The sequence below is a fragment of the Labrus bergylta genome, chromosome 6, assembly GCF_963930695.1.
Source record: "Labrus bergylta chromosome 6, fLabBer1.1, whole genome shotgun sequence".
NCBI classification, from domain to species: domain Eukaryota; kingdom Metazoa; phylum Chordata; class Actinopteri; order Labriformes; family Labridae; genus Labrus; species Labrus bergylta.
This window is the reverse complement of record NC_089200.1, coordinates 11,035,400-11,052,006: the sequence shown is the minus strand read 5'-3', so window position 1 is coordinate 11,052,006 and position 16,607 is coordinate 11,035,400. Positions and strand designations below refer to the sequence as shown.

The 16,607-nt window shown below is 42.0% G+C and overlaps 1 protein-coding gene across 2 annotated transcripts in view; it reads left to right on the top strand.

The window, feature by feature from the left end:
- The first annotated feature begins 160 nt into the window (after positions 1–160).
- The window catches only part of adamts10 (ADAM metallopeptidase with thrombospondin type 1 motif, 10), a 45,200-nt gene continuing 28,753 nt past the window's right edge, over positions 161–16,607 (top strand). The window contains exons 1-7 of one of the 2 annotated variants that reach the window (XM_020656896.3): positions 161–295; positions 5,543–5,944; positions 10,233–10,372; positions 10,493–10,702; positions 13,523–13,691; positions 14,094–14,296; positions 15,792–15,875. In XM_020656896.3, the coding sequence (XP_020512552.1) occupies positions 5,842–5,944; positions 10,233–10,372; positions 10,493–10,702; positions 13,523–13,691; positions 14,094–14,296; positions 15,792–15,875 (909 nt within the window). In that variant the 5' untranslated portion in view covers positions 161–295; positions 5,543–5,841. Of the gene's footprint in view, positions 296–5,542; positions 5,945–10,232; positions 10,373–10,492; positions 10,703–13,522; positions 13,692–14,093; positions 14,297–15,786; positions 15,876–16,607 lie in introns of those variants that run through there. The other variant, XM_020656906.3, reaches the window with a different exon arrangement.

Below are 16,607 nucleotides of genomic sequence, written 5' to 3'. Positions count from 1 at the left end.
AGTGTGACAGAACAATCAGGAATTTTATAGATTGGAGCTACCACTAAAATCCTCTTCTCAGCTGTTGAGCAAACGTCTGCAGACACGACTTTTATTTTGTGAACAGTTGTGACCGGTAGCAGCCTCGTTTCAGCTCGGGTGACTTCACTATCACTCTGAGGCTCCCTGGTGCTAGAAGTGGAAGAAGTTGAGTCTCTCCTCAGTGACCCGCCGGCGCCGCCTCCTCCTCCTCTCTGCTCCGCTGTGGAGGACAGAGGACAGACTCACGGAAACTCCTGCACGGGGACAGAGGAAGGTAGGTCCACGAGCCCGGACTCACAAACTTTATACCTTTTATTTTTTTTTATTATTATTATTTTTTTTACCGCGAACAATGGAGGAAAACGGTCCTGACACATGATGCTGTCAGGAGTCTGTTCTTAACTGTAGTACGCCCATTTCAACAGAGATATTTCTTGCAAACTTTAAATGTCGCCCTTATTTTGTCATTGTAGCCTTTTCATTGCGGTGTCACGTGTGTTTATGTTCCTCTATGGACTAAACATTGTCTCGTTATTTTTGGGTCGTATTCCTGCTAAAACTGTATCGTCGGCTTTGCTATTCTCCTAAAGGGCTCTTAAGTCATGGCTGGGATCTCCTCACTGGTGACAAGGCAGTTAGTGTGGGTTTGTGTGTGTGTGTGTGTGTGTGTGTGTGTGTGTGTGTGCATGCCGGTGAAGGGAGATGATGTGGCCGACAGCAGACATCAGGTCCTTTTAGTGAAGGCTGGCATTGTGTAGTTCACCGGCTGGGGGAGCAGCCTGCAGCTCCTCACTGATGGGAAAGAACTATGTGACATCTTGTAGTGATTGATAGCACCTCCACAATGTCAAAGCCCACTTCAAAATGTAACAGCTGCAACACCGATTATGTAATAAGCAGCAGGTCGTGTATGCCCATGCATGCAACACATCACAGGTCCCTCTTCCATGGTGAATGAGTCATTTGATCAGCTGACTCTGCAGACATGTAGCGCATGTTAAGTTATCAATGCACCTTTTAGCTGCACAATGTGCTTCATTTATTATTGCCAGATGTGCGTTATAGCCTTACCTGCATCATGTCAGGGTTTTACTTGGTCAGACTGTCGGTTACACTATATGACATAAGCATCGTTGCATGTGCTGAAAGCAGCGACTTGTTGAATTTAGTTCCTAAAATTGTGGGATTTATCTATGAAACCTGCACACACACAAGAGATGCTTTTTAAAAACGTCTGAGAGAAACTTAAACTGAGAGTGTATGCCTAATGATAATGACAAACCGATACCATGTGATTTTTTTTCCCCCCCAATTAACCTTGGTGTGGAACTATAAGTGACAGATAAAACGAGCAACATTAGACAAGGTTGGTCACATCAATACAGGCTTAAACTTTAAAGCAGGAACCCTGAATAACAACAAAGCTCAGCTCAGTAATAGGGGCAATAATTGTGTGCCATACTGGATTGATTCATCATGTTTTTTTAGTTTTAGTTTTAGTTTATATAATGTTACATTTTTTTGCATCACCAGAAAGGTTAAAATCAGGATTCATTTGATGGGATAAGACAGATAAGAACTGCCTGGAACAATCGGTTAAGTCACCTTTCAGTCCATTACCAGAAAAGTCATTTTGAAAACATATTGTATTTTCAAGAGAGACAAATGCCAAACATGCACATGTTGTTTTCTCAAACACCAAGAGTTGACTTTCCTTTGTCTTATGTGACACTCAGCTGATCAAAACTGCAGAAATGGAGAAAGAGAAAACCTTCCACTTCCACATCTGTGCTCTGTTTCCAGTTCTGCTGCTGCTCCTGGCTGACTCACTTCATGTCGAGTCAGCTCTCTCTCTCTCTCTCTCTCTCTCTCTCTCTCTCTCTCTCTCTCTCTCTCTCACTAAATATTGTTTCAGACTCAAGAGGCACATTTTCAGAGTGAGGGGAGCACATCCGAGGTTCTCCAGCCTGTTTATGTTCCCACTTTTCATCTGCACACTGTTTATTTGGGGGAAATAGAGAGAGGAATGCCTGCCTCTTTCTCTTTCGGTCTTCAGACAGAGGGCATGAGGGTTTAGCCTGAGACGTATCCCTCAGTGCTTTGGATTATTTGATCACCTGTTGAGGATTTCACGTGGAGATCTGTGTGAATCTTGACTTTGATTTTTGTTCCCCATTCAGGGAGTAGCCTAATTGTTGCTGAGGCAGTCATAAAACGCTGCAACTGACTTGTGACATTAGTGTTAGGGCTATTTGATCCCACAGCCTATGGTCTTATTAGAAAAGAGAAGCAGCAGTACCGGTTTAAATTAATAATAAACTGAACCTAAAGCTGATTCATGAGCTACACACTGATCAAAGTGGAAGCCCTGTGTTTATGTGGGGTGGGGTGGGGGGAGTCGGGGGTAGACTTGAAGCTAAGCTGAGGGACACTTAGCATCTGTTCGCTCCACACAGACTTTACTTTGAGCTGGGCTGGTCATATGGCTTTGATTAGTGTGCTGGTTTTCGGATAGCTCCACTCTCCCTGGCAATACTTAAAGACAAGGACAGCATAGTTAGCTCAGACAAAAAAAAACAAAAAAACTCACTGTACATCCCTAACCCCCCATAAAAAAAAAAAAAAACCCACCAGTCACTGCTTGCAAGTCGATGACTAGATTAAGAAATAACGTGTCAAGAGGATTCTCAGTCTGCTGGCTTGATTACAGTACAGATTTGGCCCACCCTTGAATTCCCACCTAATTATCCTGAGTGGTTCACTCTCTTGTTAACAACGACCCCTTTCTTCTCCCCTCTTTTCTTTTCTCTTTTTGCAAATCGTAATTGCGTTTAAAATAGGTTGGCTATGTCTGCTGCAGCTCAGACCACTTTCTCTCTTGGCCGTGATTGTGGCTATATACGCTGGATAGTCGTAGCTTAATCCAAACAAAACACTGAGTCAAGAGTCGGCGTATGTGCTCACTTGGCTGGCTGACAAACATACGCTTTTTATTTCGCCAAAAGTGATACAGCCCAGAGGGAAGGTTTTGCACAACAGACCGCGGAAGATGTACGACACCATCACCTCTGAGAGACAGCTTGCTCTTAATTTAACAGTGCTGTGCACAGTTTACGATGAAGTGATAATTTACTATGAAGGCAGTGCAAGCATGTTGTTGTGAGGATCTTGAAGCCTGACAACAAATCTTTTTAAGCAGGTCTGCTGAAAAAGCACCCAGGGATAGCACAAGGGGGTCCAGTTCCCCCCCCCCCCCCTTCTCTTGTTAAAACAAACAAGGGGAGAGTTAATGGTAATGAAAAGCACTTGATATCAAGCTGCAAGTTTAATAACCCCACAATAAATCGAGAGCGGGAGCATAAGAAGTAATGAAAATGGAGGGGAGTTTGGCCTGTGCAGGAAATGACTGGGAGAAAGCCTGAGGGAGGGGAGGAGAGAAAGACTTTCAGTTGTTCCACGTATGAGGGGAGCTACGATAGTAGAAAGACCCCTTAGTGTTTTTAAAGGAAACTCTCTCTTAACTGTACCTTCCCTTTGCTGTTTGTAATGAAACGAGGGGCACATTAGGGCTTTTGAATTCTCATTCCTCTACTCTCAGTTTCAGAGTATTAACACTCAAGAATGGCTCTCCCAGCTGGCTCCAACAGCTTACACTCTGCTGTCTCCTTCATTCCCTTTGGGCTTTGCACTAGTTTTTTTTCTCTCCTTTTTTTTTTTTTTCTAAGGAGGCAACTTGTTCCCCCTGCTCTCGTCACCAAAAGGTTTCCCATCTGCTTCCGATTACCTTTGGCTGCAGTTGGTTAGCCGCCAGCCATCTGGGCCAATGTGGCGTCTCTGCTCGATCTTCTCTTTGCCCAGACGGCACTGAGGGAGGGATAGACGGGAGGGAACTGGGGAAAGGGAGGGAGGCTGGGGCAAGGATAAATTGGGTGGGCAGACTTGTACTGGAGAATAGCTAGGGTTTGATTTTAGCTGACACTGCAATCTATAGCCAGGAAACTCAAGTCAAAGAAAAGGGCACGCATGAAAATGTGATCTGGCTTTTTTTTGTAATGGGATTTTCTGTGTTATCACAAAGTAGCATGCCAAAATGTTGGAATATGATTTTCAAAAAAACTCAACAGGAATTGATCTGGAGTAAAAGTTAAAGTGAAGGAACAACCTTTAACATGTTATTTCTGGCGCAAATATCCATGAATTAAAGTCTATAGATTGAGAAAGGCTTTGATTCAATTGGCACTGTGAAGAGATATGCAGCCATCATAAGGCCGGGTCCCAACAATACAGTATGTCCTGCATTTTGTCCTAATTTACAGAAATGGAAACTGGATTTCTCTTCTAGTTTATTTCTTTCTTTCTGTCTTTCACTGTTCAAGTGATTAAAGTGGCTTGTCCCTATTGTGATCAACAAAGACATTGACAAAATTCGGGGAAGGATATCCTTAATGTTCTCTTTTCAAAGAATCCAGATTTAATGAAAAGCCAACACAACAGTGCTTTAGTTATACCTGTAAATAAAAATAAAAATAAATGTATCTAGTGCTTCCTTGACTACTTTTTTTAGTTGCTCTTTGGAAAGGGTTACATGCAGCCAAAGACGTCACAAACACTTTGAGACACTCTCTTTAAAACTGTTTTAAAAAGCCATTATTGTCACAACATTGTCATGCTTCACCCTTCACGAACTCTGAAGGGGTTTTGACATTAAGACTTTTCTTCTGTTAACAAACACTCAAATATGGACTCGATCATTTAGAGAAAAGTTATAAAAAAAAAATCTAAGAGGTCTGCTATCAGTCAGGCTATGATAATTACAGTACTCCCTTTGGCTCACATGTAAACAAGCTTCATATAGGCACTCATACCATCCGTCTGCTAGCCAGGACGACAGCCAATTAGTAAGCTGTACAGTCAGGCAGCCTGCCAGCAAATCACTCAGCCATACAACCAGCCACCTCAGTCAGCCAGCGTAGCAGTGATGGCATCCTGCTGCTCCTCTCAAATTGGCTCATTTTACCCCCAGAGCCTCTGACATAATACCCACTTCAAGCCCTGTTTGGGCATTAAGTGAAGCTTTATACAACATCAATGGCTTCCTTTGTGTTTGAACTCTTTCCGGTGGGCAGGCAGCTTGAAGCTCAGGGGCCTCAGGGGCCCCAGGTTGGGACTTGCTGTTGTCTTTTGTCATCAGAGAGAAAGACAGGGAGTTTGCCCTTCCCCAAAGCCAAGATTGATTAGCTGAGGGATACATGTGGGATGTGGCGGACTTTTACTGGAGGAAGAAAATGGACTTGGTAGATTTTTCTTGTTAGACTGGGGACGACATGGGTCAATGGTATCTCATGCTCTTGCTCGCTCTCTCTCTTGCTCTCTCTCTCTCTCTCTCTCTCTCTCTCTCTCTGTATGTGACTGTGTTTTACTTGTTCCACCCTTCTTTTTGAGCCTAAATCTGTCCCTCCCCTCCATTTTCCCTCCCTCTATTGGGCTTCCTCTTACTCACTGACTGATTTCTCCCCTACAGGGCCAGAACGTGGAGTCCAAACTGGCCACTGCTGCTGAGCTCTTTGTGAGATCCATCCAAGCCGTTTTGGATTCTGTGTGGACTTGTTAAGAACTCGACTCCACTTGCTGATCAACCCGCTGTCGAGGCTATCATGTCTTTCTGAACTCAAGGGTCTTCCTGCAGCCATGGCACAACAGAGCGCTGAGCTGTCCCACTGCTAGGTGACGGGGCATCCGAGAGGACAGAAGACATGTTGGGACAGACGCCCGGGGTTAACTGCACTGAATTCTGTTACTATAGCAACTACTGTAGTAACCATGGAAATGCTATGGAGGACTGGTCTGGTCTGCAGTGTCATCATCGTCATGGTTGCCACAGAGGTCGCAGGAGGTCACAGAGATGAGTTTGCAGAATCACAAGGTGAGAGGAGAGGTTATGGAGGTGCTTCGTGTAAATAACAACATTAACATGACGCATTGAAGTTTCTGGAAAATGAAATGTAAGCTCCTCTGAGGAGATGTTAACTTGTTGGGTAATCAGACTGAAATGAATACTCAGGCCTGTATATGAGCTACAAAAGGGAAACCAGACCATTGGCAAGAGGATTCATTATTTCAATACTGTTAGTTTTAAATCCTGTCATCATTTCCACTTTGGTCAGTTCCAGACCACAATTGTCTTTATTTACATTTTGCATGGTGAAATGTCAAAGATAAACTGTTAAAAAAGCAGGGTTTTTATTTTCATTCCAGAATACTAGTTGTGCATGTATAGGAGCGGATCAGCAAAAACACAAGATGTCTTGTGAGGACTGAGCTAGTCAAGCTGTCATTGGCTGGTTTGAGAACATGGGGCATCCCAAAAGGTTCCAACAGCCAATAAGCCAGAGGAAAAACTGCCTGAATACAGTAGTCAGGTGTTTTCTCTGCGTATTACTTACTAGAGGCAAAACTGGCTCCTCCTCACAAAAAAACAATTCTTGGAATAAACACATGAAATTGACAAAAGAAAGGACATCTTGTCTCAATTCATAACATAAATTAGTCTTAGTCACCTGCGCTTATGAAGCACCATTGAACGACCTATCCTCTACCCCCACTTTTTTCTGCTGTTTAAATCAATCTCAGTAATGCAACTGCAGCACAATCAATATAATTACTTGCATTTTAAGATGCGGTGAGTTACATCCAGCTTCAGTTAAAAGCTTTAAAGGTTAAAGGCCAGGTTGCATTTTCATGTATCAACCTATTTAAACCGATCCACAATTCAGTGTACACACAGCTTCAGAGACTGGCATAATCATTAAACACAGCATTTACAACAAAGGAGTGTATTTTTGTAAGATTTATTGCCTGTGATCCTGGCTTTATAGTGTGGTTTACTCTAATTATTTTCACTCTTTGAGAACAAGAGTACTTTAATGTTTTTAACTGTCCAGGCTCACAGAGAGAAATCTGTTTTTAATTTCAGTGAAAAGAAACAACCATGTCAGTGCTACACATGTTGAGAAAATCCTGATTAATACACTTTTTTTTAATCATTTCTACTTTTATTGTCTGATCATAGTTTAATCACAACACAGCATGGGTTTTTGTTTTTACTGAACTCTTTTGTCTTATTTGTAATCATTTGATCAGGAAAGTTGGGTGAATGAGCTGCTGAGGCAACACTGTGATCCTGTAGGTCTTGACCGCTGAACTTGAACTCAACCTCCACAAATCATGTCGCTGTGTTACTGCCACATGCCCCCCACCCTAACCCTCTCACCACACAGTCTCTCTCTCACACACACACACACACACACACACACACTGAAGCTAAACTGACTCAAAAATCCCCTGAAGGCAAAAACATAAAATCCTGGAGAGTCCATGTCTTGTCATCCAGAATAAGGCTGTGATTGTCCGTTTCCTAAATTTAACCTCTGACCCCTTGCAGCCATCTGTCTCACATAGTCTGCCATGCTGCTTCTTTTGAAATACACACCCCTCAAACCCTGAAATTGCCTATTCCCTCATAGACTTTCCACATTTTCTACAGGTACACAGGTTGGTCTAAATATATATTTCTCATGTCAACAATGACTTAACAATGACTTAATTTACATTGTAAACACACAGAAAATGATCACCCAGCCCTTAAGTTACACTTAGTCCATGTAGCAATTTAGTATAATATAGTATAACTTTTATTTGTTAAAAAGAAACACCCAGACTACCCCCTCTAACAGATACAACTTGGGGAAACAGTGTAACTAATATGCACTCTTTATTTGCAATATTTAAGAAAGTACATTGCACATTTTCTCATGTCATGGAGGCCTAATGTTGCTGACTGTTGAATTGTGTCGCTGTCCTTTATCTCTCTGCTTCTTTCCACCCACAACAGACAGCTTTTCTTTCAACCAAAAGCTCTGTTAAACACTACCTGCCCAAAAGCAAGCAGCAGACAGACAAGGTAGTGACTAGCTGTGAAATGAAGGGAAGCATATAGCATGCTTACAGAAGTGTGAGTGAGTTAGTAGGTGTTTTGAGGGTGATAGTGTAAACTTCCATCACTTTAGTTCTTACCATTTTATTTATCACAACTTCTTCTTTCCATGTACTGGATGTTTGAAATGAGGCAGATTAACCTCTGGCCTGAGGTGCAGTGAAGGTGTGTCAGAGATGGAGGGAGGGACGGTTTTCCATCCAGGGTACTTCCTTACAATATTTTTGTATGGTGATAACAGAAGCCAGGGTGATGCCCCGCTCATGGGTGGATGCCTGTATTTATCAGCCAAAAAAAGTTTGTGTTTGAAAGTTTTTGAACCTAAGAGTGTCCACTGTTAAATTGAACACATGTGTTTCAACTGTCCGCTTGCTCTTTTCACTTTGATGTCTAATTCACAGTTGAATTTGCCTCCACAAGGCCCCACTATACAATATCTTGCTGGGACTTTTTATTCGGTTTACTTCAAAGCCTATCCCTGGATAGCTTCACTACAGTGTTAGTATCCGACTACTCCCAACAGGCACCAGAAAAAAAATCCAACTTTCACTTGAAGGCCTATGTGTGGGTTTTTCTCCCATAGGATCTTCTTCTGCAGTAGTTGGGTAACCTGTGGAGAGATAGCTTCAGATGGTTGTTTTAACACTTCCTCTTTAGTTTAAACTACATGCTTATTTGTTTTGATGGTTTTTATTAGTGCATGTTCTGTTCTGTGTGAGGTCCCATTATTTTCTTCCTTGGAGGTGAGTTTTATTTACTTTATTATCACCCGTCCTTAATTTTCTCTGCAGGAGCTTTTCCTGAGTTTCAAAGGTAATTGTAATACCACCTACCTGATTATTGCTGTGGTTTGAAATAGCATGGGTGTGTTGTGGGAAACATCTTAGAGCTCTCAGGAGGGTTAAACATTTGAACCCATTTATGGAATAAGGCAGATGTGATTTTGGCTACTTTTCAATGCTTTTTGAGGTTGTTTGAAGTAGCCGTTGATGTGTTTTTTTTTTTTTTTTACTGGTGCAAGGGTATAGTTTCTAATAGAGCCAGTTCACAGGAGGAGTCTTAACCTAAAGAGACAATTTTTCAAATATTTGTGAAGTCTTGTTTGACGACAAGTGGCTTTAAGTCTAAGCAAAGGATCAAATAGCGTACTATTTTTTAACAATTTGCTGTCATTCTACACAGAAGGCTATACAATAATATTAGGTATAATAAATATTCCACAACCTAAGTTAATAATATACATAAATTAATTCATCATGAAAACTTGATTTAAATTCGTATCAGACAAAGTTTACAATTTCAACATTACCTGTCAAGCCTAAAACCTCACAAATGAGCCATTAGCTTCCACCAGTTGATGATAGTTTTGATGATGAGTTCACAATTATTTCCAGTGAAGCTTCAGTTAAACAGTAAAATACAACATCCCGCTTCCTGTAACCCTTCTTAGGGGAGTGTTTTCCTACATAGTTAGCGAGGAAAATTAAACATATAATTATAATACAAAAATGCTGTTTTTGAAAAGAGTACCAAGGCCACCAAGTTTTGTGCTCATTACTGAAACCACTTGAATAGCGGGCATTTTTTGCACTAAACTTCTTGTGTCAAAAATACAGTTCAACCTCATGAGTTCCATGTGAAGGCTGCATCTATAATTGTACTAGCTCTTTATTCAAGCCAGACCTATCCACTGCTCAGACTGTTTTTTTCCCGGTACAGAGCTCTCCAAGTCTGTACCAGGGACCTCTGATCTCTGGGTATTTACTTTGTGTGGGAAGGGGGCTGCTTCTCTACCAACTGGGGCCAAAGGTTTGATGAAAACTTGGATCATTTGCTTGTGACCTTTCCCCGTTAGTTAGCTGACGTTTGCTGTTTGGAGCAGTTTTGTGTTTGGACAATAAATCTCCACCAGGCCCCGGCACAGACTGAGGCAGACAGGAAGTATACAATTTCAGTGTAACCATGGCAACATCCCTTTGGCCTCATGCAGAAGGGGGTAGGGGATCTTGGAAAGTAGGGATCTTGTCAGTAATTGGCCAAAAAAGCCTTTCAAAGTCTTTGGTGCCAACTGGGTGACTGTCAATGAAAAAGCTCAATGTGTTCAGAATAGGTAACTCCTAAATGTTTTTTTTTGAGTAAATAAGATTAAGCTGAATTTGGCTTAAATTAATTAAACTCTGATAATGGGTTCATGCCTTCTTTATTTCTCTCCCTCTAGCTGCCTTTCTGACAAGTCTAGGCCAGTATGAGATTGCCACTCCAGTACGTGTTGGGCCTAATGGAGAAACGCTGGATGCAGAAACACCTCAACACCACAGAAGAAGAAGACGCAGCACTGAAGACAGGCTTCCTGATTCTGTATAGATTTCCTTTTCTCTTTTTGTCTATTTCTGTTTGTCTTACATTGACGTAGCATTAAATTACTCTCTCTAAAACTGAAGAGCGTTAATAAACCGCCTCTCTTTTTCCATCCCTCAGCTCTTCTACCAGCTGTCCACACCGCGAAACAACTTCCTTCTGAACCTGACGCTGCAGGGAGGCCTCCTGTCACGGCAGTTCAGGGTGGAGTACTGGAAGAGAGGAAGATTAGCCTGGAGTCATCCCTACTCTCCCCACTGCCACTATGTAGGACACCTCCAAGACCAGCCGACCTCCAGCAAAGTGGCCCTGAGCAACTGTAACGGCCTGGTAAGACTTAAACCTACAAATCTAATCCACATCTAATTCACTGAGCGAGGTCAGCAGAAGCAGCGCTGGCTCAGCAAGTAAAGGATCAGTAATGGTTGATTCAGACTTCAAAGCATGACATTTTAACAAACCTTGATCACTCAGGCCAGCTTTAATCTTTGTCCAGATTCAGTGTGGTCCTCAGAAACTGAAATGACCTAGAATGTAATTTTGATTACCTCAAAACTTCAACCTAAGCTTCTACCTGAAAAGAATGACCTTTATCTCATTTTTTACCCCTATAGATAATAAACCAAGTGTAGAATACATTATAACACAGCTACAACTAATACAGCTAAAACAAATCCTTAGTTTCAAGAGTTTGCAGCACATTCACAACTTCTTTAACTTGACAGACAGCATTTGATGGAATATTTTCCAGACCTGCCAGTGATCATTTCACTGAACAGCGGAGACGTTTTGCTTTTCTGAAAATTGACCTTTTAAAATATAAATATTATAATAATTTATGAAATAATACTGTTCTCTGACTGGGTGCCGGTGGCCCAGTGATTAGTTCAATCGCATGTATATGTATAGAGGCTGTAGTGTAGAGACCTGTAGCTCCTTTCCGAATATGTCATTCCCCATTCTTTTCACCTCAATTTCCAACTCTATCCGCTGTACTGTCTTGCCAATGGGGCTTTGGATTGATAAATCATCAATGATCAACACAAAATGAACAACTTTAAGTAGAAGGTTTTATAAATTTTCCAGATCATCATAGATAAAGACATTTTGAATACTTTCAGATCGACGCTCTTCAGTAGCATTCATGTTGTTGCACTCATTTGTAGAAAGTTGCATGAAGAAGGAAAAACGGAAGGTTTCAAGAGAATTTGCAAAGCCTGCTTACTTTTTCAGCTTTGCAAATGGACACGATTTTTGGTTTTCGAAAGTGTCAGACATGATCGGAAGCAGTCCTCTTTTTCCGCCTAGGAAGAATGCCGTAGCTTGTCTGATAACCCCTGTGTTGTAGATTGAGGCCCTTAACTGCTGACTTTAACCCAAAATGCAACGGGTGTGTGCATGCTCTCTTGGAGCTGTTAAAGGAAGACTGTTTAAGAGTAGATGCTGGGTTTGGTAAAAATATATAAAACCAGCGACTTCAATCTTCTGAAACATCATAACAAATAGCTTTTGTTTACTCCTTAGAAAATCACCAATTCCTTCTCCATTCCCATTCTCATCAGGTTATCTGTTTAATAATTACCCAAACCAGGAGATGTAAGTTGGCTCCCCATTCTGAATCACTTTAATGGATCACTAAAATGTGTTGCTGCGTTTTGTTAGCTGATACAGTTTTCCTGAATTGTGTATTATGTGTATCCTCCCACCACCAAACAGCAGGCTCCACAATAACAGTTGTATACACAGCTGAGGATTAGATGTGTTCACAAAGCGTTAATAAAGCACACACGTAATTACTGTTAGTCTGACCCACGTGAGCACATTCACCAGCGAGCGGGCTGTGTGTCCAGGGGAGCATCACTAACTTTATTACGAGATTAAAGGCACTCTGAAAGCAGCCGCTGTGAGTCGAGGGGAGACACTCCCTCTGACTGACACATCTGAGCAGAATCAAAGGAAGTGTTAGTGTATCACTCTCTGTCTCACTCTTTCATTTCTCTCGCTCTTATTCATCCTTTCATGCTCTCACGTGTGTTTGTCTGTGTGTGTGGGGTTTTTTTTTTTTTTTTACTGTGTGGTCCTGATCCTCAGTGCACCAACAGATAACCCTGGAAGGGGGGGGGACAATGTTTGTAAGGGGACTGCCCCAACAAAGAGCATTATTACAAGCTGTGTTTAATATATATAATAAGTTAAAGAGAAAACCAATATCATTGTCTCTGCACTGCTGATGTGACTTCTCACTTTTCAAATTATCCAAATGAAACCTATTTATTCTGCCTGTATATACTGGAGCTGTTCCCCCATCCTCTTTTTCTTTGTTGGGGTTTCTTCCTTCTTGAAGAAGAACCAGATAGAATGATGGACCTAAAAATGCAGGCTCACACAAGAGCGGAGTACGATAAAAAAAAAAACAGGGATTCATTCATGGTTCAGGTCAGTACACAGGTCATCTTTCAGGCAAAAAGGCAAAGGTCAAAAAGTCAGGCAATAGTTGTACACTAGAAACTAAGGAATGCTGGCACGTGGTGACACGAGGGAACACACAATGAAACTGGCAACATAAAGGAGGACACACTGTGGTTTATATACACAGACATTCAGGGGATGACGAGACCACAGGTGAGAACAAGGGCGGGGACCACAGGGCGAGAAAAACCCAGGAGCAGAATCTGGAAGACAGAGACAAGGGGAGGTACAAAACAAAACAGGAAATGACAATAACATTCTAATAAATGAACTAAAACGACCAAATGACCATGATGGACCGTGTCAGTACCCCGCCCCCCAGAGCTGTCTCTGAAAAGAGCTTGTGTTTGTGTTGGCTGTGATATTTGCTGATTTGCAAATATGATACTCCCTGATCAAGCCAGAAGCATGCTGTATATGTTTCTCTAAAGGGTTAATGCTGCTGTGTTGATCTCTTTGGTGATTCCATGAAGAAGGCCACGGATTCACTTTTATAATACATTCATTTACAGCTTTGTTGCCCACTCTTCTCTGTCGAAATCAAGAAAATGAGTGAATGACTTTAGGCTAATCAATGAGGATGTTTTGGTAACGATTGAGACTGCATGTGTATTGAAAACAATGATTCTTGTCCTTTTACTCTTTTAATCCGTTCTTTACTATGTATGTGTCTCTCTGCAGCAGGGGGTGATTGTTGCAGGGGGAGAGGAGTACCTGATTGAACCCCTTGTCTCACCAGATAATCAGACCAAGACAGAGAGGGGGGAGAGAGCAGAGGGGCGCCCCCATGTGGTTTACAAGCGGTCATCTCTCCGCCATCAGTACAAGGGCCAGTCCTGTGGAGTCATTGGTGAGAGCAGACACGTTCTGGTGTTTTTAGGAGCAGCAGTTCAGTCCAGACTGGACGGGTAAACTACACCAGGCTGATTTGCATAGCAGCCAGTGGCAGAAGACTGTGGTTGTCCCTGAAGTAATTGGGTAAAACTCAGTTTGTTGTACAGGGCGTTGCTGAAAAAGCAACATATATTTAATGTCATTCTGCTTCAAATTGTGCTCAGTTAATATATATGTTATATATAAATATGAAACTATCATGCTGCTTATTAAAACTTTGCAGATCATCATCATTGATCTGTTTGCCGGTTATTGCTAATGCAAAGTGTTTTACAAGTAATGTATAGTAGACTGAACTACTGTTGTGCTTTTATATGCGTCTTCCTTCTTTAAAACTGGAGTGTGCAATCTTTCCCAGACGAGAAGCCAATGAAAACCGCGTCATGGTGGCAGCGAACTCTGAAGACACCTCCCCATCATGTTGGCCGCGGCCAGCTCCCGCTAAAGCGTTCAGTAAGCCGGGAGCGCTACGTGGAGACACTAGTGGTAGCAGACAAGATGATGGTGGGTTACCACGGTCGCAGAGACATCGAGCAGTACATCTTGGCTGTCATGAATATTGTAAGTTTCACAACACAAAAGATGCATCAAAAATCTACCTTCACGAGGGTCAGCAGAATTACTCTTAATTAAACTTTGGAAATGTCACACTGAGAATATGTCTTTAAGATTTAGTAAATGTTTTCATGCGGGTTCCCTTGTACATCTCTGCGTGAAGTCAGGGTGAGCTGTTGTAAGAGCACATTAAGAAATATTCAGGGGAAAAAAACAGCACTGATATAAAAGTATAAAGGCAAAATTTGTTGTTGCAGCGTCAGACTCTCTTGCTTTGTCTGCCACTTCTGTGTCTTTCTTTTTACGTAATGTCCCGCCTCCTGAGACACTGCTTTCTGACAGGGATAGACTTCTACTGTGAGATGCATGTGTGAACAAGCAACTCAGGAGGATTTTAGGGCTGTCTTGTAGTTTTTAGGAGTGCATATTTGAAAAATGACTCAAGAAACATTTTGGAAACTTAACAACTTTATTAACAAAAAAAACCTTGAATCCTATTCCAACACTGAGAATCAAAAAGACAAACTTGCTTGCACAAAAATGTGCAACAAATTACAAAAAAATATCTGATTTAGTTGCACAGATAAAACGGAGACAAAAAAAACAACAAATGCATTGACCTATTTTGGTTTCTTCAACAGGAGGCAACATGTTTTAGTCACCCAGGCTTAGGTTGTGTGTCATCTTCTGCACTATTTCTGTCACCAGGGATCTCTTTACAGACACTTGATCACTTTAAACCAATGCACACACGTGTTAGGAATGTATTTAATGAAGGGTTGGTCAGCTGCCATTGTAACAAATCCGGCTGAATCTGGAGTACAGAATCACTGAACCAGCCGTGTCTGTTAAGTGGTGTAGAGCAAAGTGGGCCGTAATTACAGAAGAGCAGCAGTAATGACAAGTGTCTGAGTGCAGCTTTAAGGCCAGCAGTGGTTTTTAAGCTTGTTTTTTTATTACAGTTGGTGTTGTTACTCTTTAATAATCATTCCCACTTCTGGTGTACTGAGTTTACGTCTCTTTCAAGGATCCAAGGCTAGTCTGTCTGCAATATAAAATGTTTGGTTATAGCTTGACATTGATTGGGGGTGCCGGTGGCCTAGTGGTTAGTTCATGCTCCCCATCTTCAAGAGTAGTTGTCCTCGAGGCGGGCGGCCCAGGTTTGAATCCCGTCGGTTGCTCTTGTTCTGAATCTCATTCCCCACTCTCTCCCTGGTTCCTGACTCTATCCACTGTCCTGTCTCTCAAATAAAGGCATAAAAAGTATATCTTATTAAAATTGATTGGAAGGGGCACAGCAGGGATCCCTTCTCAACCCACCTCTATTTGCTCTAGGGTCTAGTTCAAGACTGGGATTTTCTTTTCTAGGTCAAATCTTAATTCATGATGAATTGTTCCTATGTCTATTTGTAGTGTTGTTCAAGCTACGGTATTGGGATGCTACATTGGTGCCACAGCTGTTTTTTTAAGACTGGTCTTTTCTTGTTTCCCTGGAGGTCAGGTTGCCAAACTGTTCCAGGATTCTAGCCTGGGGAATGCAGTCAACATTGTGGTGACACGGCTCATCCTGCTCATGGAGGACCAGGTAAATAAACTTTGTCAAGAATTCAAATAAGTACAACCGTTCCCTCTGTCTAGGTCTGCCTGTGCTTGTTCTCATTACCTGCACAAAAACTCTTCCCTGACTAGCATCTATGAGCTCCTTGTATGTGTCAAATTATTGGCTTATGGGTCTTTTCCTCCATCGCTCCCGGTGGACTCTGGGTGTGTAAGTGGGTCTTAGCTGTAATGAAAGGGACATGAACGATGTAAGGCGGAGAGGAAGAGGGAGATTGGTGAGGAAAGGCGGAAAAAAGTCAGGATATGAGGGGGGTTTTGTACCTGTCAGACAGAGCTGCTTTGTGACTGTCCTGCTCGTGAACAGGGACCTCTCTGATTGTCCCTGTGACGCACATCCATGATGAAGAAAAGCTCAAAGTAAGATTTAGATGCTGATGAAAACATCAACCTCTCAATTTGCTTTCTACAGAGGTCCTAAGTCAACACACATTCATGCGTTCTATATTCTCTTCAGTTTAACTTTCTGTTTGGTTCTGATAATCAAATGCTAACATCAGCATGTTCTGTCCACTGTACGAATGTAAGCATTCTGACGGACGTTAGCATTTACCTCAAAGCCTTGCTGTCCACTGCTGCACAGAGTGGTAACTGGTAAGCAATGCCGTAGGCTCTTGCTGTGTGATATAACCGAGTGAACAGAAGTAAAAAAGGGCACAGATTTAGAATCCACAGGTAACCACAAAGCAGGCGTTCAGTT